The sequence below is a fragment of the Schistocerca gregaria genome, chromosome 4 (assembly GCF_023897955.1).
Source record: "Schistocerca gregaria isolate iqSchGreg1 chromosome 4, iqSchGreg1.2, whole genome shotgun sequence".
NCBI classification, from domain to species: domain Eukaryota; kingdom Metazoa; phylum Arthropoda; class Insecta; order Orthoptera; family Acrididae; genus Schistocerca; species Schistocerca gregaria.
Genome location: NC_064923.1, coordinates 287,689,442 through 287,715,723, shown reverse-complemented (window position 1 = coordinate 287,715,723; position 26,282 = coordinate 287,689,442). Strand labels below are relative to the sequence as shown.

At 37.2% G+C, this 26,282-nt stretch overlaps 2 protein-coding genes across 4 annotated transcripts in view; one reads left to right on the top strand and one right to left on the bottom strand.

Moving 5' to 3' along the window:
- Window positions 1-20,753, top strand: part of LOC126267690 (proclotting enzyme-like) — a 140,653-nt gene extending 119,900 nt beyond the window's left edge. Inside the window, exons 5-8 of the mRNA XM_049972993.1 lie at window positions 5,886-6,021; window positions 6,887-7,025; window positions 14,020-14,165; window positions 20,437-20,753. Coding sequence (XP_049828950.1) covers window positions 5,886-6,021; window positions 6,887-7,025; window positions 14,020-14,165; window positions 20,437-20,589 — 574 coding nt within the window. The 3' untranslated portion in view covers window positions 20,590-20,753. The remainder of the gene's footprint in view (window positions 1-5,885; window positions 6,022-6,886; window positions 7,026-14,019; window positions 14,166-20,436) is intronic.
- A 716-nt stretch (window positions 20,754-21,469) lies between these two features.
- The window catches only part of LOC126268070 (serine/threonine-protein kinase greatwall), a 119,690-nt gene continuing 114,877 nt past the window's right edge, over window positions 21,470-26,282 (bottom strand). For all 3 annotated transcript variants that reach the window (XM_049973506.1, XM_049973507.1, XM_049973508.1), the window contains exons 11-12: window positions 26,004-26,216; window positions 21,470-21,843 (exon numbers count right to left, since the gene is read on the bottom strand). In XM_049973506.1, coding sequence (XP_049829463.1) covers window positions 21,797-21,843; window positions 26,004-26,216 — 260 coding nt within the window. In that variant the 3' untranslated portion in view covers window positions 21,470-21,796. The remainder of the gene's footprint in view (window positions 21,844-26,003; window positions 26,217-26,282) is intronic.

Here is a 26,282-nt window from a genome sequence, read left to right as displayed (position 1 = left end):
GAAAAAATTGAACATGAGGTGTGATGTGCATGCACACAGTACAAGAAACAGTCACCTGCTGGACTTGCCTTCCACAAGACTTGCTGTAGTCCATAATAACTATAAGTTATTAGCATAAAATGTTTCAATAAGTTACCATGCTCAGCTCGTACAGTACCACTAAATAAATATAAGAATACATTGCAAACCTGGCTAAAAAACAACGAATTCTATACAACTGAAGAATTCTTAGAAACTAATCATCAAAATATATGTTTTACCTAAGTTATGAAAAAAATGTTTTGATATTATATAAGTTAGTTATTTACTGTGATTCTTTTCTTATGTGTGTATTTAATTACTGTATAAAACATTGTTTTACATAATGCTGAAGAAAAGGTCTTTAGTTCCTTTTCTCCCCTTTCTGTAACTATTTGAATATTGTACTGAAAGTAAAACCCTCTGTAAACTTTGACGAAGCCAATTGTATGAAAAATACTGAAAGGCTAATAAAAATATTCTATTCTATTCAATAAACATTATCTATGGGAAAATAGTAGCATAAAACCTGCTTGCAGATCACAGACAACTCACTATATTCGTGAGTAACAACTACAAGTTTTTGATATTTGGCAAGATAATGGAAGCTGTCTCAAAATCTTTTGTGAATAGGGTAAAAAGTGATCAACATGTGTGCCTGTGTACTTTGATGGTCCTCAGTGCAGACTGTATGATCTGTGTGTATTTTTGTGTGGTTTTCTCACACACTATATTATCCTTATTTAGTGGATCTGAAGCTAATAAAGCTATCAACACTGTTGTTCCTTCTTTCTCTCTTCCTCTGTGCTTTTGTTTCTTGAAAACTTGCTTATCTTTTCCCTAACATGTGAAGCCTTCACAGTGCATCAAATTGTGTTCATCATAGAAGCAAAGAAAACAGATACATTCTCTGCACTTTGCCCACTAAAGAGAAAACAGATAAGTTCTCTGCACTACACCCACTAAATGAAAGTCATTTTCTGGCAGTCAAAAATTTCCTGCCTAATTTGTGATGGAAAGCAAATTTCATTTACATTCATGAACATTCTTCATTTGGCAGTTGACTTCAACATGTATCATGTATATGATGGTATCATGTGAAATACTGAAGTTGGTTACTGATTATGTATAAGACTGTAGATCATTGTTGCATCAGTTTGATGATGTAGTTCTCCGTTTGCTTATGTTGATAAATGTGTATTGATACACAATATTTTCTGTTATATGTCAATAACTGAACTTTGATAAAAAGTGTAAAGTCACCTGGCCTACAATAATCATTGCATGATTAGTGAAAAATATCTTGTCATTGGGGAGGGGGGGGGGGGGGGGGTTGTAGATTCCTCTAATATCTTCATAGCCTCTTCAAAATGGGATATTACATTTTATGAGAAGAAACACATACCAAACAGAAAGAAGAGCAAAACATTCAGTCTGCACAGACAATCAAATGTGTCATAAAAATTTTTATGTGTATTCATTTATCACTCTTTCTCCTTTGTTCATAGTGTGATTCGTTTCAGTTAAATTAATAACACAAAAATCTGGCAACAGTTTTCATTTTCTCTTTAAATAGTAAAAAATATTGCAAAAAAAGCATAATTCAAAGCAATATTCTTTCCCTTGTCAAGGCAGCCTTTCCAGTGAACAAAACACACTGCTGAGACTCAGGGATGTTTACGATTTGATGCTGCTGATTGATCGGCTGAATATTCCTTCCCTTGTGAAGACAGCCTTCCCCGAAAAACTGAAAATACTACTGAAACTCAGGGATGTTTATGATTTGATATAGATACATTTAGCAGAAGTCTTCACACTTGGCAAAGTCATTAGTTGATGGATCTTGTACCTTTTAATACCTGAATGGATCCATGCCCATTTTGTGCAAGATGCTTAACACTTTTTCATTGGAACCATTTAGTTCCTTGGTTATGGATTGTGTGTTGGGGTAGTTCTCAATTCACTACAACACAGCTTCCCCACAATGATCAATTCTCAAACTGCCAGGTCTCCTAGTTTGCCATTAGTCTTGTCTAAGGGATCCTGTTTCACAAAGCTGGTCATCCTGTCTTTGAAACGTAACACGGAAACCATTGAGCATACAGGCGTCTTGCTGCTTAACTGTTGCATCATGCTTCCCTGTAAATGTGACGCTTGCTAGCTAACTTGGCTAGTGCGTAACGACCATACAATAATAACATAATTGTTTATCAAGGGATGTGGACACTACTAGTAGTATCTTATCCTTCCTAGCAGTGAGACATATCTGAGTTGCAAATCTGATTCCACTGTCAATGTGTTGCATATGAAGCAGTCAAAACAAGGGTGAATTTTGGCCTAAAGGAAGTCCAGCATCAAGGTCTCTTAGTGGGGAAATGTGCACTTGTGAGATGTGTGTCACATAACAAAATTTTTTTCTTTATCTGCTCCAATAACTTTACAAATCTGTATATATATTTTTTTATATGTCAATAACTGAACTTTGATAAAAAGTGTAAAGTCACCTGGCCTACAATAATCATTGCATGATTAGTGAAAAATATCTTGTCATTGGGGAGGGGGGGGGGGGGTTGTAGATTCCTCTAATATCTTCATAGCCTCTTCAAAATGGGATATTACATTTTATGAGAAGAAACACATACCAAACAGAAAGAAGAGCAAAACATTCAGTCTGCACAGACAATCAAATGTGTCATAAAAATTTTTATGTGTATTCATTTATCACTCTTTCTCCTTTGTTCATAGTGTGATTCGTTTCAGTTAAATTAATAACACAAAAATCTGGCAACAGTTTTCATTTTCTCTTTAAATAGTAAAAAATATTGCAAAAAAAGCATAATTCAAAGCATACAAACAGTTAAAGTTCACTGTGATCTGAATGTAGGCCTTGCACCACTAGGCCATCACCATTGTGACAGAGGGCTTTCCTCTTTGAGTGTATCTGCAATTGATCAAAAACACAAATTCTTCAATTTCTCAGAAATGAGTTGATTGCAAGTCTGATAAATGTAAATAAAATTTATTTTCCATTGTTTTAATAATACCAGCTAGTCTGAAACAGATCCTAAATCATTGTCTCTGATTCACAATTATTTATTTTTAAATAAGGAAATATAGTTCCTGAAGATTTTCACAGGATTTATTTTCAAATCCTTTTACTTTGGAGCTACTTTCAAATGGCCCCTGACTGACATGCCTTAGCTCATCGCAATCAGTAAGTCTGAGGGTCTGTGTGATGTTACACCTGCTGACTGGTGAGAGTAATGGATTTACCATAAAAAGGCACTGTCAGCTACCTGTTGTGAATTTAAGATGTAATGATTGCCAATGTTTACTCTTCCTGCATTTGTTTTGGGCACTGAATGAATATATTTAATTAAACTCTGTTTTAAGCATTTTCTTTACTTGGATATTAATAAAATACTGATCCCATGCTCTTTTACAAGCACATATGTCTCTCAGTCTCTGTAAGGGTGCTGTAGACTTTCATGTTGTGCACTCTCTTTTCCCCATAATGTATCCATCCCCTGATCCAAGGCTATGTATTGAGTGTAATGCCCTCTACCTAAAGCATCTGTATGTCTTTCCTTCACTTCATCTGTTTCTCATCTCCCTATTTTGTTGAATGAAACAAGTCCTAAAAGCTACAGATTAAAATCTATTTTTCTATTTTTGTGCTTTCAGTCACTATGCTGATAATTTTCCATACACTAAGAGCTAGGCTGACACTTCACTTCAGTCACACAAAGTCACTGCTCTCATCAACATCAGAAGTTGTTGTGCTGATTGCTAAGCATCATGACCCCATGAACCAAGCATATCTATCCTTGATATGAACTATCCACCTGTTTGCTGCTCTTCCCCTTAGTCTCTTGCCCTCAATCTTCCCCCTCCCCTCCCCCCCCCCCCCCCCCCCCATGATCATTTCCTCTCAATTTTCTCCATCTCTTCTCACAATATGGCCAAATAATGAGAAGAAAGGTGCCCAAAGATACTGCATTGCTCTATAATGGACACATTTGTTGTTCTTTCGGTCAGTTTTATGTGCAATATACCGCATCAGTACCAAAGCTCAAATGCATCAATTCACTGCTTGTCTCTGGCCCTAAGGGTCCTTCATTCCGCAACCATAAAAGAAGACGGAAAACACAAGTTTTTCAATCAGTCAGACAGTTGGGGTGTTCGTTATCACACTGTGCTGCCAGATATTGATGAGCTTCTTCGTATCTGCTGGCCTCAGTATAATCTATTGTCTTATCACATTTTCCTGTGTTGCAGGTGGTTGACACAAGGTAGATGAAAGAAAGCACAACTTTCAGCTCCTTTAATTGACCTTTTAAGTTGAACCTTTGTTCCTTACCGTAAGTTTGGATTTGCTAAGATTGGTGCCTAATTCATCTGATAGACTAATGTCCTTTACTTTTGTTAGCAGCTCAGCAAGTTCATCTTTGCTGTTGGCTAAAAGCATGGTGTCATCAGCAAATCAGAATTGTTAATAGTTCTACCACCAACTGAGATACCATTAGTCCAATTATCAAGAGCATTCCTAATGACATCTTCTACATATATATGTTATACAGTTGGGGGATATAACACAACACTGACACCTTTTGATACACTGAAAAAATAATCAGATGTTGTAGAACTCGTCTTCACAGCTGTGAGGTAATCATTGTATAGGATTCTGATCAGGCTGTCAAGTGTGCCATACCTTTTCCCAGACTACATAGTCAAAGACTTTCCTATAGCCAAGGAACCAGATGAGAAAAGGAACACTGAACTATTGTGATTTCTCAATTATCTGATATTTGCTGAGAATCTGTTCATGGGTTTCTTTTCCTTCAATAAAATCTGCTTGTTCTGTAGATATCAGTGTTTGACTATATGGTTTCAAATGCTGGTTTAAGATGTAGAGCAGAATTGTATTTGTGTGGGATATGAGGGCAATAATTCAGTAGTTGGAGCAGTTTCTGAATCACCCTTTCTTGTAAAGGGGGATGGGAGAGACTTCGACAAGTCTTCTGGCCATTCCTAAGTTTACGATATTCTTGCATACAATGAATGCAGCACATCAACATCTTCCTGCCCCATTTCTTCGATCATATCCTCAGATATACTGTCTAGATTAGGTGATTTATAGTTCATCGGATGTTGAATTGCTTTCTCTGTTTTACTGTGTAAGATTGTAAGTTCTGGTGTAAGTTGGTCAACTGCTTGACTGTCCATATTGTTGTTAATTCCAGAATACAACTTTTTACAGTACTGTTCCACACCACAACAGTGTCTTCCTTTTCTCTGATAGTGTCACCATTCTCATCATTTAACACCCATGTACAAGGGTTAAATTCACTGGTGATGTTGTCGAGTTTCTTGAAGAGATCATATACCATCTTGATTGTGATTATGTTGTTCTATCTCAACACAGATGCCATTAATGAGGCATGACCTGTCCTTTCTACAATTCTGTTATATTTCTCTGCATAGGTTCTGATATCTATCTTGATTCTCGGTAATGTTTCTTCTGATTACTTATCTCTTCAATTAATTGTACTGTGGACTGCAATATCCAAGGATGTTTTGCATTTTGTGGTCATTCTGGTGTCAGAAGTTATGAGGAAACAACCTCCTTCATTCTGTCCCATATTTATAATGCTTGCGCTTCCTTCACTTAATATGATAATTACAACAAGTTGAGATATTTTTGTGTATCATCTTCAGAAGAAAATATTTATTTTATTGGTAAAACTATTCTTATCTGTTAATTATTAATGTAGTAGACTTTCAGAATGTCATGAATTTCATAATGTTTCATGTATTTATGTAAAAGTTATAACAGAAATTAATTTTTTTTTCTCTTTTCCACACAGCATGAGCTCTTGGGATGTTGCAAGAGTTACCGTACGTCTAGGCGATTACAATATACGAATAAATACAGAAACAAGGCACATCGAAAAGAAGGTTAAGAGAGTTGTTCGACATCGTGGTTTTGATGCTCGTACACTGGTAAGAATAACTGATAGCCTGAACTAATTCAAGCATGCTTTTACGTAAGTATGTTTAAACAATTATACATTTGTATACAACCAAGAGATCTTATACAGAACATGGACTGAATGAAATAATAAGGCCATACAGAACAGACACTTCTGAAAAGGCACTGGCATGTAAATAAATATAAATTATGCTTCCTGTACATTTCCAGGAACTTCTTTGAATAATAAATGTTAAAAAACATTGAAAACCAGATAATTTGATTTAAGCATGCAACTTATCAGCAGTGCTCAGATCTTAACCAGAGTACAGTATGCAGCTCATTTACGAAAACAGCCTGCAGGCAGCCACATCAAGTCACGTGACATACATTATTGGCTTTCTAGTACAGGTCTTACTGCTGATGTGTGTACTAATTTGTGAAAGACTACTACACCAAGAAAATTGAATCTGAGTTCAGATTTATGTACATACAATGACTCTTTGTAACAAACAATCAAATTTGTTGCCCATTTGTGCTCTTTTTCGATCTCTGGTTGACTTGTTTACTGGTTTTCATGATGAAGTAACAGCAGTGGGGGGGGGGGGGGGGGGGGGGGGGGGGGAGAACTAGACAATTGTCAGCCAAATCTCATGAGAAAATCGGACTGTGCAACACATCAAGAGGCCATGAAAGTCTCAATAATCTCAAACCAACAGAACTCTGCCTCTCTTTCCTGTAATTCATCATTTACACACTTGCTGTTAGCATTAGTTTATTTGTATGTTGGCTTCACACTACACTGAAATAAATATAGACAATTTACAGAAATAAATTGCTAACATAGTAATACAGAGAAAGGGAAACTAATATTCATCAATTAAATGTTTGTTCCAGTATAATGATGTTGCAATTCTCACAATGGACTCCCCGGTTACATACTCAAAGATGATTCGCCCTGTCTGTCTACCAACTGGAAGTGCAAAGTATGAAAGTCAGGAAGCAACTGTAATTGGCTGGGGAAGTCTTCGTGAAAGTAAGTTATCATGCATTAAAGTTCTGAAATAAATTCACCAACCAATATGCACATCACTGAGCACAGATATTATCATGGAACAAAGACAATTACACAGGAATGTTGCCTGGATTTACAGGCTAGTGGAATTGTTGTCTGCAGAATGTTTCTAGTGGAATGATATAGGGACCTGATTCATTCTTTAGTTTTCCTACAGTATAACAATAATGAGGTGTACATGCAGCAAGACACTACCCTGGCACATCACTTCTGAATTGTGATGTGATGCAGTGGACAGTTCAGAGACATGACAGTACTTACCTGTCCACCCTTCCCCTTTCTCCTCAATTACTGCCACAATTTTACTGACGTCATCAGCAATGCACTATTTGCCTACTTTGGAAATTCACTTACCAATCTCCACACATTACATGCAGCTGCTATGTGGTCAAAAATCACCATGGCTTCCCAATAGTTCTAATATCTTTTTAAAATTCATCTTATGATGAAATCCCAACTTGTTACACACCATCAGGAGAAGAGGTCTCCAATACAATTGCTCTTTAGTATAGTTATTGGCCCTGAAAATCATTTACACATTCAATTGAAAACAAAGCAAGATCAATAATATACATAAGAAACGGCCAAATTTATTATGTACAGCCACCACGTATTTTTGCAGAATATTTGATTTCTCAAACATTTTTTGAAGTATCTACAATTTCATGTGAAATAGGGTTAAGATTTGCCACCTATTGTAGCTGGTGTATCTCTTTAACACTTGACAGTTCTTCACCCATACAATTAACATTCAGTCACACTCACACAGAGAAAAGCAGGTAACAGTGTCACATTAAAAACATCACAAGACTGCATCCTTCGTCATGTCTGGCCGATCATAACTGTCGCTTTAATCTTTCCTTCATTAAAATATATTGGAATATTATAAATTTGGAAAATAAATTCCCCTCCATAAAAATAACAATATACCAACAGTGGTGTAATTCTTTTCAGTCACAATCTGTTCACATCCAAATAAATATACTTCTGGTTAGCCTGCAAGTGACAGTTTCAGTGTATCATGTAACTCATCTACTTATTGGCGAATACCATATAACAGTATGCGCACTTGTCTGAAATAATCGACATTCCTAGGAAAACTAAACATATAACATCTCTGAGTGGGATTGTAATGATTAGTGAGAGAATATGTATCCAATAAAATGCTGTGTGTGACAAGAATTGTTAAACTTAATGCTTTGTTTTTACGTACTTTTTTATATTTAGTGGTATATCATTATTAAACTGCTATCACAACACTTTTTCAGTGCATTATGTGAGCAGTTCTCTGAAAACTTCAAACTGTTGGATAATTTTTCATATATTAATTAATGGAAACAATCAGTCTCTTCACCATGTAGTTTTTTCTTGTACTACAGACTTGTTTAGTTTGCAAGATTTCTTCTACATTTAAAGACAAGCAAATTACTGCTGCTGCAAGATAACAAACCAAAACGATCAACTCGGACAAATACCTGGTTGTATCAAACTGTGGTGAATATGAAATGGAATAAAGCTATAGGCTTAATCATAGGTACAGCAGGTGGCAGTTCTTGATTCATTGAAAGGATTGTATTGGTATTTATAATTACTGGTAGATACCCCAAGAGTAATGAATTAATAAAAAACTACAAAAATGGAACCCAACAGAACATATGTTGCCCAATAATCGACTAATTAAAAAAAGTTTTATGTTTGAGGAAATACACCTACTACACAATAAAAAGAGAGAAATATAAATGTTGATTGCTGTTGCTGTGAAACAAATTAAATTCTGTGCTTACATAATGTGGTAGCATCATTGCATATAGTCAACACTGTATTCCACTTGGTACATATTGGTATACCCATTTATAAAAATTCTGAGTTGTACTCAATCACAGTATGAAACACTTCTGCTCAGCAGAAATATAATCAGTCATAGCGAATTTTATTTGTGCTGCACTCACTAAATAAAACTCACAGCATCTTGTGGGGAGAATGTTAAGTTAGTATTAGAACAAGATTGCAGCTTCATTATATTTGCAGCAGCTCCATGCAAACAATGCTGTTTGTACAAACTAATAAAATAAAAATACAGTCAATATCATCAATCAGGGCTTCAGTTATCATACTAGTTTATTCTGCCTCCATAGTGGTCCTAAATAGTCAAAACAGTTTTGTGTCAAGCAGCATGTATTTAAAAAATTGTTGCAGTCAACTGATTTAGTCAGATCAGTGGTTTCCAATTACTGTAACAGACTGCAAATACTTTTGCTGCCTCAAAATAATTTCTACTCTTCTCCATAAAAAAGGTGAAAATATAACAATAACTCTGTCATAAAGATACTTGAGATCAGACACTAAAAGAAATATCTGTCATTTGACAGTGGACTGTATCTTTCATATAATAAACTTTGTAAATAAAATAGAAAGAAACTTCCACATGGGAAAAATATGTTAAAAACAAAGATTCCAAGACTTACCAAGCGGGAAAGCGCCGGTAGCTGGCACAATAAATAAAACGCACGAACACACACAAACTTTCTTAGATTACACACAAACCAACTTCCTTTTTGGAGCAAATACAAAAATATCATTACTATTTATTGATTTTATAAATAAACCACATTTCCACTTTAGTAGCATAAAACTGAAATGTTACTCCTTATGTCGAGTTATGATAATAGCTTATTTAGTTGTTTTTTTTACCAGAGTTATAGCAATGAGTTATATATTTTTTTGAAAGAATATCATTTTTTTTCTTTCATTTAGCTGAAGTATTTAAACCAACAGTGTACAGATAAAATGTCTATAAATTTTATTTAGGGACCTAGAAATGTTCAAAGTTTTAGGAGTATATGCAACATGTTTTACATAACTGAAAGTGTTCAGATGGATGTTCTGGTGGCAAAACGTTTATTTAAAATGAACTATTTTAAAAACTTCTTTCAAGTGAATATTATTATTTATTTAAAAAATAAATTTAAAAACACACACACACACACACACACACACACACACACACACACACACACACACAAGTTAGAACACACAGTATCTCAAAATGCAACAAAGAAAACATGATAAACTCAAACTTCTCTTACAGCACACAACTTTGAGGATTAACAGATACACACCGACACACACAGAGGTGACAAAAGTCATAGGATACCTCCTAATATCATGTTAGACCTCCTTTGGCAGAGTGTAGTGCTGTGGCTCGGCGTGGCATGGTCTCAATAAGTCATTTGGATGTCCCCTGCAGAAACAGTGAGCCATGCTCCCTCTATAGCCATCTATAATTGCAAAAGTGTTGCCAGTGCAGGATTTTGTGCATGAACTTACCTCCTGATTATGTTCCACAAGTGTTCAATAGGGTTCATGTTGGGTGATCTGGGTGGCCAAGTCATTCACTCAAACTGTCCAGAACGTTCTTCAAACGACTAGGAAACAATTGTAGCCCAGTGATACAGTACATCGGTACATTATCATGTATAAAAGTTCCTATTTTTTTTGAGAACAATGCACTGCCCTTTTATATCTTGAGTACACAATACTACTGCCGTCTGTATATGTGCATATCGCTATCCCATGACTTTTGTCACCTTAGTGTATAAACTATGAAGATACTACAAAGTGTCATTATCTACTGTCAGCTTTGTCACTGCTTTCAATACTTTGTCCTTGGTGCCTTCTGTTATGTGGATTACACTATCACAATAATAAATGAATGGTGACGGAACAGGAGGTGGGAATTCTGTGCAAGGCATATTAAACCAAAGTTACTGTAAGTAACAGTAATGTGGCAAGATGACAAAATGTTTATAGTGTTAAACAGCAAACAAATTTTTAGTGCAAGGCTCTCAAATGCGGAACTGATACTTAAAGTATGGTTTGTAAATTTACTCCTGTGTTAGACAGTCAGGAGTGGTTAAGAGTAATAGAGGGCTAATAAATTGTGAGCCAAAGCCGTTGGCTAGAAAAAGATGAAATGTATAGTACTACCAATGCAGGCACAAAAAAGTAAGACACACACACTGCCTACCTTTCAGAACTAATTGTTATCTCATCAGGGAGGAAGGATAAAAAGGAAGGGCCAGTCACTCAGAATTATGGGTGAGAGAGACCCATGTTTATTAGACTTAAGTAAGGATACTAAAAAATGGTTCGGCACCTGTGTGCAAATAGCTGACCATAGCTTGAGAAAAAAGAGAATTGCAACAGCAGCACTTATGCACCTGTAAGATCAAAGAAAATATACCACTATTATTGTCATGTAACTCACATAGGAACACTGTTTCTGAACAATAAATTAAATGGCCATCCTGAAGATGAATAAATTGTCTTGAGTTCATTAAGTGGATGAAGTTAATCCTTTCCAACAAGGGAATATAAGTCAACAGCAAATAACAGGAGAGGACAGATGTACTGTAAAACACACACACGCACACACGCGCACACACACGCACACACGCGCACACGCGCACACGCACACACGCACACACACACACACACACACACACACACAGAGCCTGTTGGTTGGCCAAAAGCTATAATATGTAACAGTCTTTTCGGTGTGTCTGTCTACAAATAAACAAGTCACCTAAATGGTGAGTAGCAATTTTTCCTTTTCCTGATGTTGTTTATATTCCAAACTGGAATTTCCATTGTTTAAAATAAGATTCCCTAGATGCAGGACATAGTAAGTGAATAGTCATGAGAATGGGGAAAAGCACTAGTTGACCATTACCAGTTTCTGCAGCAAATTGGTCAATTAATTTAGTATTAAGGAAACAGTCTTAATCGTGTCTTTTTATTTATTTAGTGCCGACTGGTTTTGGGCCATCACAGGGGCCACCTTCAGGGCGAACATACCGCTGGTCGATTGCTGGTGGCGTCACGTCTACCAAAGACTGTGACGCCACCAGCAGTCAACCAGCGGTATGTTCGCCCCGTAGATGGCCCCTGCGGTGAGCTGAAACCAGTCGGCACCAAATAAATAAAAATTTCTTTATAATTTTCTTAATACTAAGTTAATTTTATATCAATCACTGTTGCTCCACAACCATATTGTCTAAACATCTAAATTGGTCAATGTTCAGAATTTCTATGCAGAGGGTGCCTGGTTTAACTCTTAAGTTGTGTTACATTTTCTTTTCCTTTTTCCATAATGATTTTGACTTTATAATTGGTGTTTGAGGTCCTATACAACAGAAAGCACACCCTCCAACTATAAGAAAGTGCCATTGATTTTGCACAAACAATATGATCTTCGGATTTCCAAGCTTTAAACCAAATAAGATACCTTGAGATTTTCAGTCTTACCAAGAACTCTTGTAAGATCAAGTTTGATGATGTGTTGGATAGAGGGTAAAAAGTGACACTTCTGTTGACAGGTATGTCAAGACTCATGTCAACTGCTCATGTACGATGGGTACTTTGCACAGCTCAATTTCTCAGTGGCTTAGATAGAGTAATTGTAGTTTGTGTCTCTACTCTTCAATGTTTGTTCCATGCTGCTATTTAACATCTTTGGAACAAAGATGGCTACAGGAAATAGCTGCAGTAGGAATGACTGTTTTTTACTAATATGAAAACATTATTCACTGTATCCTCACACGTCCCTACTTGCAGAAAAGATTCTGTATTATAATCAAATTATTAGGAACAAAAAAAAAAGTTTCCATTTATCAACCAGAAACTGGAGATTACTTATATGAAAGTTTACATAGTTCTCCTGTCAAGAGCTTCCAGCAGTGCACAGTTTCTAGAATTACTCTGAAAGTAAACAGCATAAAGTAAACAGCTTTCTCAGAAAAGCTGCACTGTTATCTTATACAGGGTGAGACTGATCCAAATGATAATTACTTTTCACCTTTCATAACAATTCTTCTCAAGAACGTGTCACATTTTCTGCAGAAGAAACAAATGAACTCGCACAAGGAACTGTTCCTCCAAATATTACTAACAGCTCAACAAATACTTCTTATCTGTGTAGTGTGACTAGAAATTTTAATCAAAAAATCATAATGTTAATGAAAATAAGAACTTTCATTTTTCTACCTTTTCACCAACCGAAGGACTAATTTGAGAGAGTATCCTTGGTGCCATGAACAATAAGAGACTTATTTTAGAACTAATTATGGAAAATATATGATCTAAAAGTAAAGCAATGAGGGAGGAAATGAGTTGGCTCGGTTCCAACTGTATTACTTCTATGCGCGCTACAGCTAACCAAAGTCACATTCCAGTGAAATTTCCCAAGAATTAAAAACTTTTTTTTTTAATAGAACTCCACTTGCTTTGTAAAAATAGTTACTAAGTGGATAATTAAAGTAAAGCCGTAAACTAATCATTGAAACTCGTTCTTTTATACTTCTATTTGTGTTTAACATGTACTGAATATGTACTTACAATTAGTAAAGCCTTAAAAAAAAGTCAAATTACTGGTTTTTTTAAAAAAAAAAAAAAAAACAGAAGGATAGGTAAAAATTTGCTGGCGACCAAAATGTTAACTACAGAACATACGAGCAGGAGAACAGAAAGTAAATTCTGACAATATTAGCAATAATATGTCACACATAGATTGAAATCAAATCAAACAATCAACGAGACACCTACATGCATAATATCTTCATAGCGGTTGTTCTTTTTAATCTCACTTATGATATCAATTCAGTTTTTTAAAACGCATAGAGAATTTCTAAAGCAGAAGAACTCTGCTTAGTTTGATTTGTCACACGATAAAAGTGAGAGAATGGACTTATATGGTGCATAAGTTTCAAATTAAAATACAAGTTCAAGAAATGCTTCAAAGTGCAATAGCTGACATCTTAATTACTGCTCCTTTCTAAATTTTATACAGAAACAGCACTTCCTTTATCTTATTTCTTTTTAGTGTAATTATATAGTAATGTGCAGCTATTGCTGGGAATAATGTCACAACATTATCAACACTTGTTGCTACCCACAGGTGGCCCACAACCGGCAGTCTTGCAGGAGGTAACAATACCCATATGGACAAATCGAGAATGTAAGGCAAAATATGGAAATGCAGCACCTGGTGGTATAGTGGAACATTTTCTATGTGCAGGACAAGCAGGACGTGACTCATGCAGTGTAAGTATGGTACAGATAATGCTTTAATTACTATGTCAAAAAAATAGCTCTACTCACTCATTGTTAGCCCCAAAGTTTCAATAAAAAGGAGGTCTTCTTCCTATATAAACAAGTTTAAGGGAAGCATTTCTCTAACTGTAGGCACAAACTACACATTAGACCTAACAGTTTCAGTAAAACAAATGTTTTTGAGAGTTATTTCACAGGAAATGAACAGAATGCTGCACATTAGGTTTCAGTCTTCCAGTACTTTACAATCATTTGCCCCGTGACCGTATATCGATTTTTTAGGAGGCCCATTTGACCTGTTTTCGCTGAACTAATGGAAAAGCAGATATTTCAATGACGATTCCAAACAACTGTGTTCTGCAAAGAAATATTTACCATCCAATATAACAATCAGCCTTGAAAATAGCTCTGAAACTGATATTGCAGTAGAATACAGGATTAACACATTCCACAAATGCATATGATTTAGAAAAGCTTCAGAAAATATAAATCTGAAAAGCTGAATGGAGATCTGAACATTACTGTTGTCTGAATACAAATCTTAATCACTATGTTAACTCACAAGGTACAGAGAAATCAGTAAAAGTACAGTGCCTAAAGGAAAGTGAAAACAAATGTAAATTCACATGCACGATAGTAATGTTTGGAAAAGCAAGAAAAGGGGGTGATAGAACATAACAATCGGTCCAAAGAAAAGAAAACGAGGGAAATCAACATACTGACAACAAAAACAGTGAGAAAATCTAATAATATAAAAAATATCCTGACCACCAACTTAATAGCTTGTTGGTCCACAGTGGAATACAACAGAGATTCTGCAGGCACAGATTCAAGAAGTCCTTGATAGTTATCTAAGGTACATGAAATCAAATGTCTCTGCACAAGTCATACAATTCCCATAACTTACAGGCCAGTGATTTTCAGTGGTGCCAATTGGCATTGACTGCATCACAGCTGTGGTGTTTCATCATGTTCATATCAGGCCAATTTGGTGGCCAATGCACCGACATGAGTTCCCTATCATGCTCCTAAAACTGCTGTAACATGATTCTGGCCTTTGGACACAGACAGTTATCCTCCTGCTGGAAAATGCCATCATAGTCAGGGAATACAACAACAATTAAGGCGTGCAACTGCTCCATAACAATGTTCATGCAGTCCACAGCTGTTATGGTGCCATTAGTTATTACCACAAGTCTCATGGAAGCCAGCTGAATATCTACCATAGCATAATACTGCCCCAACTGGCATGTGTCCTTAGTGTGCTGCACGTTTTGAGCCTGGATGACTGCTTATCCTGTCATGACCACTGACATGGTGTAATAAGAAATATGATTCATCCAACCAGACAATAAGATTCCATTGACCCACGGTACAATCCCATACTGCAGTCCTATTTCACAATGTCACAGAATGCCGCCTTGTACTGCTTTGAAGAGCAGGCAAGCTTCTCACCACCACATTCTGAGATGAGACATAGGCGTCCAACATCCTGTCAACTACATGATGTTTCAACATCCTTCAGCTAGAATGAAATTTTCACTCTGCAGGGGAGTGTGTGCTGATATGAAACTTCCTGGCAGATTAAAACTGTGTCCCTGATCGAGACTCGAACTCGGGACCTTTGCCTTTCGCAGGCAAGTGCTCTACCATCTGAGCTACTCAAGCACGACTCGCACCCCGTCCTCACAGCTTCACTTCCACCAGTACTTTGTCTACTAAATTCCAAACTGCAAAGAAGCTCTCCTGGCAGAAGTGAAGCTATGAGGATAGGGAGCAAGTTGTGCTTCGGTAGCCGATGGTAGAGCACTTGCCCGTGAAAGGCAAAGGTCCTGAGCTCGAGTCTCTGTCCTCCACACAGTTTTAATCTACCACGAAGTTTCATCCTTCAACTGCTTGCCACAGATGCTCATGACAGTACCATGTCAACAGCACGTTGCTGTTTCTGAGATGCTCATTCCCCAGACTATAACAATCTGTGCGCTGTCAAAGTCACTTATGTCAGTGGATTTCCCCATCTCTCACACATATCATCACTAGAATGATTTCTCATTTATTTCTGCTCTAGTTATATACTTTCCTTGCTGTATCACAGCTTGCAATGGTGCGAAGCAGCATTATCAAACTCCCACATCTCTCAAAGCTCTCGATGTTAATGTTGTGTGTCTCTGTCTCCATTAGTAATGCAGCTTATTTCTAACCTCATATCCTGAAATTCTTTTTCCTTCATATCCTGAAATTCTTTTTCCTTCAGTGAGTTTGTTATTTTTATTTTATCCTCGATTGTCCTGTCACCTGTTTCTTCTCATACTAGTCGCCCTGCCTTATAAGTGGATTTTTCACTGCCTTCAGTTACCCCTGGCCATCATCCTCAGTTTGTTAAATCATGTGCCCTTTTTCTATTTCTCATCCATCTCAGGCTGTGCTCATCACCAACTAAATAGTTTCACAAGTAGAACCAAGGTGCATCCAGAAAGTAAGTTATGACTGCATCCAGAGATGACGTGAGTAGTCTGATAATAATATATGAGATGTGATTGGGAAGTTTTAAGAATGGATCCGCTAATAGTTACTGGTTTGGTGGGCAGGTACATGAAGGGTGGGGAGTGAGTCATTGCCTTGTCCTTGAATGCCCTCTGACAGGAAATTGTTTCCTTTATTCACTTCATTGTGGCAGCTGGTTGAGTGAGAGTCTGTTGGGTCTTGTTGCTGGATTCTGCCTGCGTGAAAATGGACATAAAAACAGAGCAACAAGTTGAGTGAAACTTTGTTTTAAAACTGGGAAATCAGCTTCTGAGACTTACGAACTGTTAAAAACAGCTTTTGGTGATAATTGTATGAGCCAGTCAAATGTTTTTGTCTGGTTCAACATATTTAAAAATGGCCACGAATCATTTGAAAATGAACCACAGTCTGACCAACTTTCCACCTAAGTGACAATTTTGAAGGAGATACATCACAATAGCATGTAACTACCACCGTTGTACAATTACAAGCCCATTCTTAAAGCTTTCCAATGACACCTCATATATGCACAGTAGTACAGAGGAAGTAAGTAGGAATAATGCTGTGCACTTTCAGTCTTGTGACAGCTATTTTTACCATACAGTACTGTGATAAAATGGCTGCTCTGATACAGTCACCTGCAAACTGCAAGGCTCATCCAGTTATCCGATTTTTGCACACTCCTAAGCAATCTCCAGCAGATATCCATCGCCAATTGTTTCACTTGTATGGACACAACATTCTGAGTTACTGTACGGTCAGACAATATTGCAGGCTATTTACTGAAGGACGAAGATTGTGGTGGCCAACTACTCCTGGTGACAACAGAACTGATGGAAACTGAGCAGAAAGCAATTTTGCAGAACCGGCACTTCAAAATTTCAGAACCATATGTTACACTGTGACACAGGACAACTAATGTTCTGGAAATCTAGAGAGATGGCACCACAGCGACTGGCCTCCCATGGCACAGAGGTGCACAGCAAAGGCAGTCTGTTCCCCTTCTCCTGTTTCCAGCAATGACATAAAAATTACCATGGCAAGCTAGCATTTACAGGTGGGTTGGCTTGTATTTGGCCTCCTCACCATATGCTTCTTGCTTCCATCTGCTTTAGGTTGGGGCTAAACTTTCACACTTTGACTTGTTCTCTACTGCTGGTAGTTTAGAAGAAGTAACACAAGCTAACACCTTTCACACTCGGTGATAAAGCAAGAAGGCCCACCTTCCCTTGCTGCCTCTGATCAGTCGCCATTAAGGTGGGCCCCACACATCCCGAGGGTCTGAATGACATGCCCTAAACTTCCTCACTTAATTTATCTTTCCCGCCTGAGGAAGAAACAGTCAGTTCCAAAAGATGAGAATATTGTAATACCTTTCATTATTTTAAAAAAGTTGTACTGAAATGTCTCCTCCTCTTGGTAAGTATTGGCCAGCCATTCTGTTTCTTGTAATTTTACAGTTTTCTCAAGTGTATTTGCCTTTTGACAGACTATAACGTCTATCGTCTTGGTCTTCAATGGCTCACCTGAAGACGACTGGCAGGTGCCCAGTCAAAATGTCATGGATTGTAATTAATGTTTACTGACAGCAAGCCCAAAACTTCATTCAATAACTATCACAGAATTTGACCTTAACAAGGATTTCAAATATTTTCACAGATGTTAATATTAATCCTCCAAAAGCTACTAAACTATAATTTTATTTGTTAACATCATTACAGTATAGTAGTTTGTTCTTTACTTGTTCCATATCATGTTTACAACAAACAGAGTTTAAAAAAGCCAACTAATGTGTAAAAAAGTGTGTTTATGGTAGAAAAACTAAGCTTATTCACATAAATAAAAATAGCTAAAAAGTTTCTACATAAACATAAAAGAGAACTACACTACAGGCCACCTACAGTGTAGTAATTGTCATTATTTGACCAATAAAATCCATATTGCTGTATTATAGGTAACAATTACCTCATCGGACAGTACCAAGCAAAATAACTCTTCCATTTTTACTGAAATGCCAAGGATGATACTGCACTCATATTTATCTGATGTTTTAATTTATTATATTTGACAAATCAGTTGAAGTTGAATGTATGACTTAATTTATCTAAATTTTTTATTTGGTTCTAGTCCGTATATGGTGAAGTATGTTATATAGCAAATTCCCAGGTATATTCAGTAGTTGGGGGTGAAACACCAATTGTAGCTTTTCTCAAAATGGCCCAGAATGAAGATATATTCCATTCAATTTGTTCATGAAATAACACAATAGGCAGTTTTCACTGCATGTGCTCTCTCTAGTACAACAACTGATGATGACAAGAAAAAAAATTTACATACAGTGAGCTTTTATACCTAAACACGACAAAGTGTTCAGAGTATAACAGAGGTACAAGAAACTATCACTGAAACTTGGCTATCAAGAATGTGTGCTGTGCTATCTCGGGACAGAGTAATGATTTCTAGACATAAACGTTACAGGAACTTTGTGCTAGGTCAAATAGGCCAAGATAGGGTGGGGGAGGGGGGTATAGTTATGATCCACTCATGGAATCATTGTGGCACCTACCAGGGGCATTTAACCATAAACATGAGGAAAACCATGACCATAATGTCTTAAAGAGAACTGAACTTCCCTGCGAGCAGCAACACCAGCGCATGATGGGAGTGGCGACATGTTGGGGTAAGGAGGAGGCTGTGGCAGGTAGCAGGACGGATAGTATGGTGGGGATGGCAGACAGTGAAGTGCTACAGGTTAGACAGAGGGCAGGGGAGGGAGGGGGGAGGGAGTAGTAGAATAGGAGAGAAATAAAAAGACTTGGGGGGGGGGGTGGCTGTGTAGTGCTGGAATGGGAATAGGGAAGGGGTTGAATGGGTGAGGACAGTGACTAACGAAGGTTGAGGCCAGGAGGGTTATGGGAATGTAGGATGCATTGCAGGGAAAGTTCCCACTTGTGCAATTCAGAAAAGCTGATGTTAATAATGGCACAGGCTGTGAAGCAATCATTGAAATGAAGGATATCATGTATGGCAGTGTATTCAGCAACTGGGTGGTCCACTTGTTTCTTGGCCACTGTTTGTAGGTGGCCGTTCATGCGCATAGACAGCTTGTTGGTTGTCATGCCTACATAGAATGTAGAACAGTTGTTGCAGCTTAGCTTGTAAACTACATGAATGCTTTCACAGGTAGCCCTGCCTTTGATGGAATAGATGGTGTTAGTGACTGGTCTGGAGTAGGTGGTGTATGGGACAGGTCTTGCACCTACGTCTATACACGGGATGAGCCATGAGGTAAGGGATTGGGAGCAAGGGCTGTATAAGGATGGACTAGTATATTGTGTAGCTTTGATGGACGGTGGAATACCACTGTGGGAGGGGTAGGAAGGATAGTGGGCAGGCATTTCTCGGCATGGCGATTGGAACTCATAACCCTGGCGGAGAATGTAATTCAGTTGCTGCAGTCCTGGTTGGTACTGAGGTACAAGGAAAATGCTCCTCTGTGGCCGGATGATGGGACTTTGGGAGGAGGTGGGAGACTGGAAAGATAAGGCACGGGAGATTTGTATTTGTACAAGGTTGGGAGGATTTTCCATTGTTCGACATACTGAATACAAGTTCAGAAACAATACCCATTAAGGAGTCACAATTTAAGAGCCTTTACTCAAAACTTTTTCATTATAATAACTGCATTCCGAAACAGATTTTCTTACCATTATTCGGTCTTACTTAAAAGTAATTTTTTTTTGTTTTTTGTTTACAGGGTGACAGTGGTGGCCCACTCATGATTAACAACGGCCGCTGGACACAGGTGGGCATTGTCAGCTGGGGAATTGGCTGTGGCAAAGGCCAGTATCCAGGAGTTTATACGCGTGTCACTCATTTCATGCCATGGATTACAAAGAATCTGAAGTAATGCAGAAAATGAGAATGAGGTGGCACATCTTGCCATTTTGTGATGGTATCAATAAGTTACAACAAAAACAGTACACAACTGTGCTTCAACTCTTCAAGATTTACAGTTATATTTACGACCCTCATCACTGTAACTATGCAATAAATGATAAGTACACAACTACATTTACCAGAATGAACCAGGTCAATCCTATTTTACCATCAGTACCAGTTTTGGGAACACACAACTGTTAACACTATGATCAAATGCCTGACATTTTATATAAACACTTAGTCAGTTTTCATTGAAGTAGCATGGTTAATTCTTTGTGTGTGTTTGCAGTAGGTGTTTTCAAATGAGATGTTCCTTTTACAAGACATCAGCACCGTGTGCAATGTTATTCAGATGTTTCATCCTTGAAAACAATGAAGTAGTCTTAATGCACTATGTTTATTTGACTCTTACGCATTCTGGTACATGGGAAACAAAAAAGGACTACTATGATGTGAAACTGTAGCACTTCAGTTATGCATTACTTAATTTTTAAATCCACATTTTATTCTTGCAGCTAGTCAGGCACTTTATGATAAAAAGTAGATGGAAATAGTTCACTGTGTCGCATAATATTGAAGAGTTCCTGCAAATTTGTGCCATTACTTTCCATGTTCTTGAAATGAATATTATAACATAGATCTTTAATAGCTTACTAAAATCTGTACAAAATGATAAATGACTATTAGGCTTTGTACAGTGTATAAAACATCAATGTTAAATAATGGTACCATACACAAGAACTATGACTGTACTTTACAAAACAACTGATTATTTAAAATAAAGTTAATTTATTCAAAAATTTGTGGAGTTTTTTTTTGAGTGAGTGTCCCAAAAAAATTCTGAAAAGTCTAGTTGCAGAATTTATTTACCACACTGTACAGATAACATTGTTTTTAAGTTCTCAGAAGTATTGCTATCAATAGCCACTACCATGTTATTTCACAATAAAGCTTACAAGGAACTTCTAAGAAATACTGCTTCATCACATAAAATTATACAAAAATATACATACAGTGTTATATAAAATTGTATAAAATAAATACTTTTCATCAACATACTTCTGGCAGATAAAATTTAAAATGACTAGGAGAGAGAAGAAGAAAAAATGCATTCAGGCACACCAAGATTGCTGTTGGATGAAATGCGTATATGCCGAGCCATCAAAACTGCAATTTCACTGGTCAATATTTGAGACGTTCAGATGCAGAAGTGTATTCCTTGCTGAAAAAGAAATCATATGATGTATTGGCATGTGGGCTATATTCTACAATAGGTTTTGTATACATATTTTAACAACCACAAACAGAAAAAGTAATTAACTAAATTAAGGATAAGTTCATATGAAATGCAGAGAGCAGACTACAAAATTATTATTCACCAAGTAAAAGAATAAACTGTTCTCAAACATCGGTGGAAGAGAAGTTGGAGAGGGAGATTAATCCAGTCTATTGTTTACATCGAGTGGGGGATAAAAACTACACTTTGTATTTGTCGAGCTAGTTTTGATTTCCACTGCCTGAGACTTTAATTAGCTTGATACACTGCTTTGAGTGTTCAATTATATGCAACATTTGAGTGGAAAATAAAGTCACCAGTTCTACTGCGACGTTATTCATTTACCAGGCTAGTTGGGATTGGATTGTTATCTTCTGAATGTGACAAACACCAGTTTCTTCAGAGCTCTTTGAGTGTCAGGATGTGTCCTATATGTGAAACTCTGTTTGGGTATCCAGTTCAAGCCACAATGCAACGTTCACTAGGACAACGGTATGCAATCACATTCTGCATGAAATGTGGGAAGTTAGCTGCCAAAGCTTTCCAATTATTGAGCAGGCTTCTGAATATGAATGTCTATCAAATTGGCGGGGTGATGTCTATGAGTTTACTAGCTCTGGGTGCCATTCAACACTGAAAAGTGAAGACTGTGTGATTGAACAACTGCAGATCAAGAAAGTGTGTGCAAAACTGGTCCCGAAAATCTATGAGAATGACCCCCAAATCCAAGTAGGAGCTCATTTGTAAAGAACTGCTGCAAATGTTGTAAAAATGATGCCACTTTTTTTTGACAATGCTATAATGGTAGATAAATCGTGGATTTACGAATATAAGCCCAGGACAAAGAAACAGAGTCAGAGCTCAGAGTTGCACAATTCGCACTTATTGAGTCTCAAGAGGGCATGCATGAACGGACTGGAAGTTAAGGTAATGCTCACAGTCTTTTCTGAAGTTAGGGGTATTGTCCACCATGAGTTTGTACCTGCCATCAGGCGAACAAAGTGTTTAAAGAGTTGAAAAAATGGGGTCATACTTGTCAGCTAACACATTGCCAGTTCCTGGAAGCTCCACCAAGGCAATACGTCCAGCTCCACGGCCTTCTTGGTGAAGGATTACCTGGTCAAAAACAGTGTAGCAATGCTGCCACCTCCCTTACAGTCCCAACCTACCTCAGCAGACTTTTTTTTGCTTCCTTGGCTCAAGACACACTTGAAAGAACACTATTTTGATACTATCAACTACGTGAAAGTAGTTGTTATGAGTGCCCTAAAGGACATTTCAACCCAAACCATGTAGAATGCCTACAACACTTGGTAATCCAGGGTGTATACGTGGACAAGGAAAAAAAAAAATCCTGGAGTTTTCCCGAATCTCCCGGTTGAAGATACACTTTCTCCCAGGTGAAAATACACTTTTTCCATTTTAAGTGACAGTATACTTTCCCTCAGAACTGTAAAACATATGAATCATTTGAATGGTTATGGTTCTATAGAGCATCTTATGATTTCCCAGCACTTTAGAAAACGAAACTCACAGGAAAAAAAAAACACGTTTTGGAAAGTTCTTTGATGTGCAGCAACAGGTACTCTGCAAATTTTCATATTACGAAGGTATAAATTCGCATTCCACCAAACACCACTTGTTACTCTCCGATGGATTGAAATCGAGATTGCGATGCGCTTTTGTAAGCCAGTCATAGCTCATGTCACATGATCTAACCAGCCGATGACAGAGGATATTCAGAGCACAGGACATGTGATGTAGTCAGCCAATAGTAACATCATTGTTAAGTAGCGCGAACACACAAATAGGAAAAGTTAATATAAATAGTGCCGCTGCAAGAAAAGAAAAGCTTTCAGATATGGTATTGGTCTCTACGATTTGTACGCCGCAAGGAGAAGCTAAGCTTCTACATATGATGATCATCTTTTTTGCGCATTTTACACTTTAAGACACATCACACAAATGTGCCAGTAAAATGTTTAATGCCGTCATTAATCTCTGATCTTCTGAGCTGGAAATTCTTCCAAATGGATTGTCATCAAAGAGTTGATTTTCAAATGAGTGTCAAACGCTCTGTGATTTAAGAAATTCATCATATATTCTCGCACATAGTTCATCTTGCGTAAAAGGAAATTTCCTTGGAAATAACACTTTTCAAACCACAATTCGCAATCTTTTCCCGTGATCTGTTAGAAATAGATTTGTTCTGGCGGATAAGAGGAGTTACTGCACTTGCGCAGCTGCGATGACGTAGGAAGCCCGTATGTGTGAAACATTAAAAGATCTTACATCATGTCATAAAAGAAACATGACATCAGAGGATACTCCAAGAGTGTCGGAATTTCGTGAACCATACTACAACAAATAATTCGCCTTGCAGTGTACATTCGTATGCCCAGATTGCCAACAAAGTAGGCCTCGACCTGATATTAAGCTCTTCAGTGTGGTGTTCGGGATGTCAGTTTTCTTGGAGTACCAGTACTGTATTATCTCATGTTGACTTCTTTCTTATGGCACAATGCTATACATGCTAGAAGATGAAAACGTGCATTTGAAATGCAGTGAACAGTTGAAACTAGCCAATAGTGTGGTAAACACTTCGTTTCAAATAAATTGGCTGTCTCAGTGGAAAAATAGATCAAAAGCTGGATTTCTGCAGCAAAGCAACAAAAGTCACTTCATTATTCTGCAAGGCGAATAATGCTTGACTGTCAGAAAGGTGGAAATAAAATCTGAAACTAATAACACATTTTAGACTTAAGTAATTACGTGAATGTATTTTAATTCACTTGATAGCTCCCAGCCACAGAAATCACTTTTTTTTTCATTTGATGTGAGAGCAGTAAACGAAGAGCAAACAGCTAAATAACTAAATGTAAACAAGGATCACGTGGCGACTAGTCTCCCGCCCGGTTCATATACCAGGTTTTTCTGCTTACACAGCCAGCAGCAACATTTCTGTAGACAGAAGCAGGAGAAGGTACGACTCATACGCGACTCAACTGCGCATGCGCATGAGCCCGCCCGTAAGCCCGTAACTGCTAAAATGGATCTAATGTAAACAGTCGTGACGTCACGAACATCGGAGGTAATTTTGTGTTATGAAGCATTACATAGTCTTTCACATATTTTGCCGTTGGCAGACACCTTTATGTGCTCTGTGTTTTTTTTTATATGGCACATTTTCTTTGCAATTTAAGTTTTATTCTCTCGTTCATGTATTGTTGTTGCAGTATTATTCTGCAGTGGTGGGATATAGTAATATCCTTTGTTAAAGTATCGGTTCTTACCAGTCAAAATGACAAAAAATTAACTGAAAACTAAAGCAGTGAAAAATTCCCGTAATTTTAAAAAATTCCCAGGTTTTCTCCCGGATGAAAAAATTCCCGGGTCTTTCCTGGATCTCCTGGTTGTCCCGGGTCGTATACACCCTGTTATCTCATTGACAGGTATGTATTGATGCAGGAGTGTCATTTTTTGAAAAAAAATTATGTATTGCACCATTTCAATCACTGAATTACTTTTTATGGCATTAGTGGAATTACTTTCCAGACAAACATCATATCGGACAAGGCTGATAAGTGACCAACATAAATGCCAAAAATAGAATGGTACCACTATTTTATACAGCACATAGAGTAAATAATTCTCATCAATTCTGCAGTGTTTCAGAAAAATTAGTAACAAATGTGCCAAGCTTTTTGTGTTGTATGAAACAATGTCATTCCTCAAATAATGCAAAATTTGTTCCAAGCCATGAGCCAGTGAAAAAGTATTATTGCATACAAATAGGATTCTGTTAAATTGTTTCTCAATAAAAGTAAACCAGTACTAATTTAGTTTAATGCTATCATTTACAGTACTATCTGTTTCAATTCAGTACTGTGTCATAGTTATGAATCAACAAATATGCACTCTCTTCTCACATTAGCATTACCAAGATGAACACCAAGTATATTGCAAATATTATCACACTGTTTCTTCTGTATTCTATCCCACATTAAAGCCTCAACAATGTTTGGTATTTAAATCATACTAACATATGAAAAAATGAAAGAAAGGGCAAGACATAACTACAAGAAAAACTGATTTCTTCTTCTCACCACTGAAGTAAGAAGTATCTGTATTCCCATCTGGCTGTGGGATGAAAGGTGCTTCTATCTCACGCAAGTGCTCCCAGTCTATACCACTAAAAAGTGGCATCCTTTTTACTTCCAGTGATCCTGGCCTTTTTAGAGGATCAAGTGTAAGCAAAGAATCAATGGCACTTTGAGCTGATTGTGATAGTTCCTCACTGCCTGTAGGCCATGGTATTTCTGGAAAATATTACAACTCAAGTCACATTTAATTTTAAAACTGTACAAATTCTCAATATCAAATTA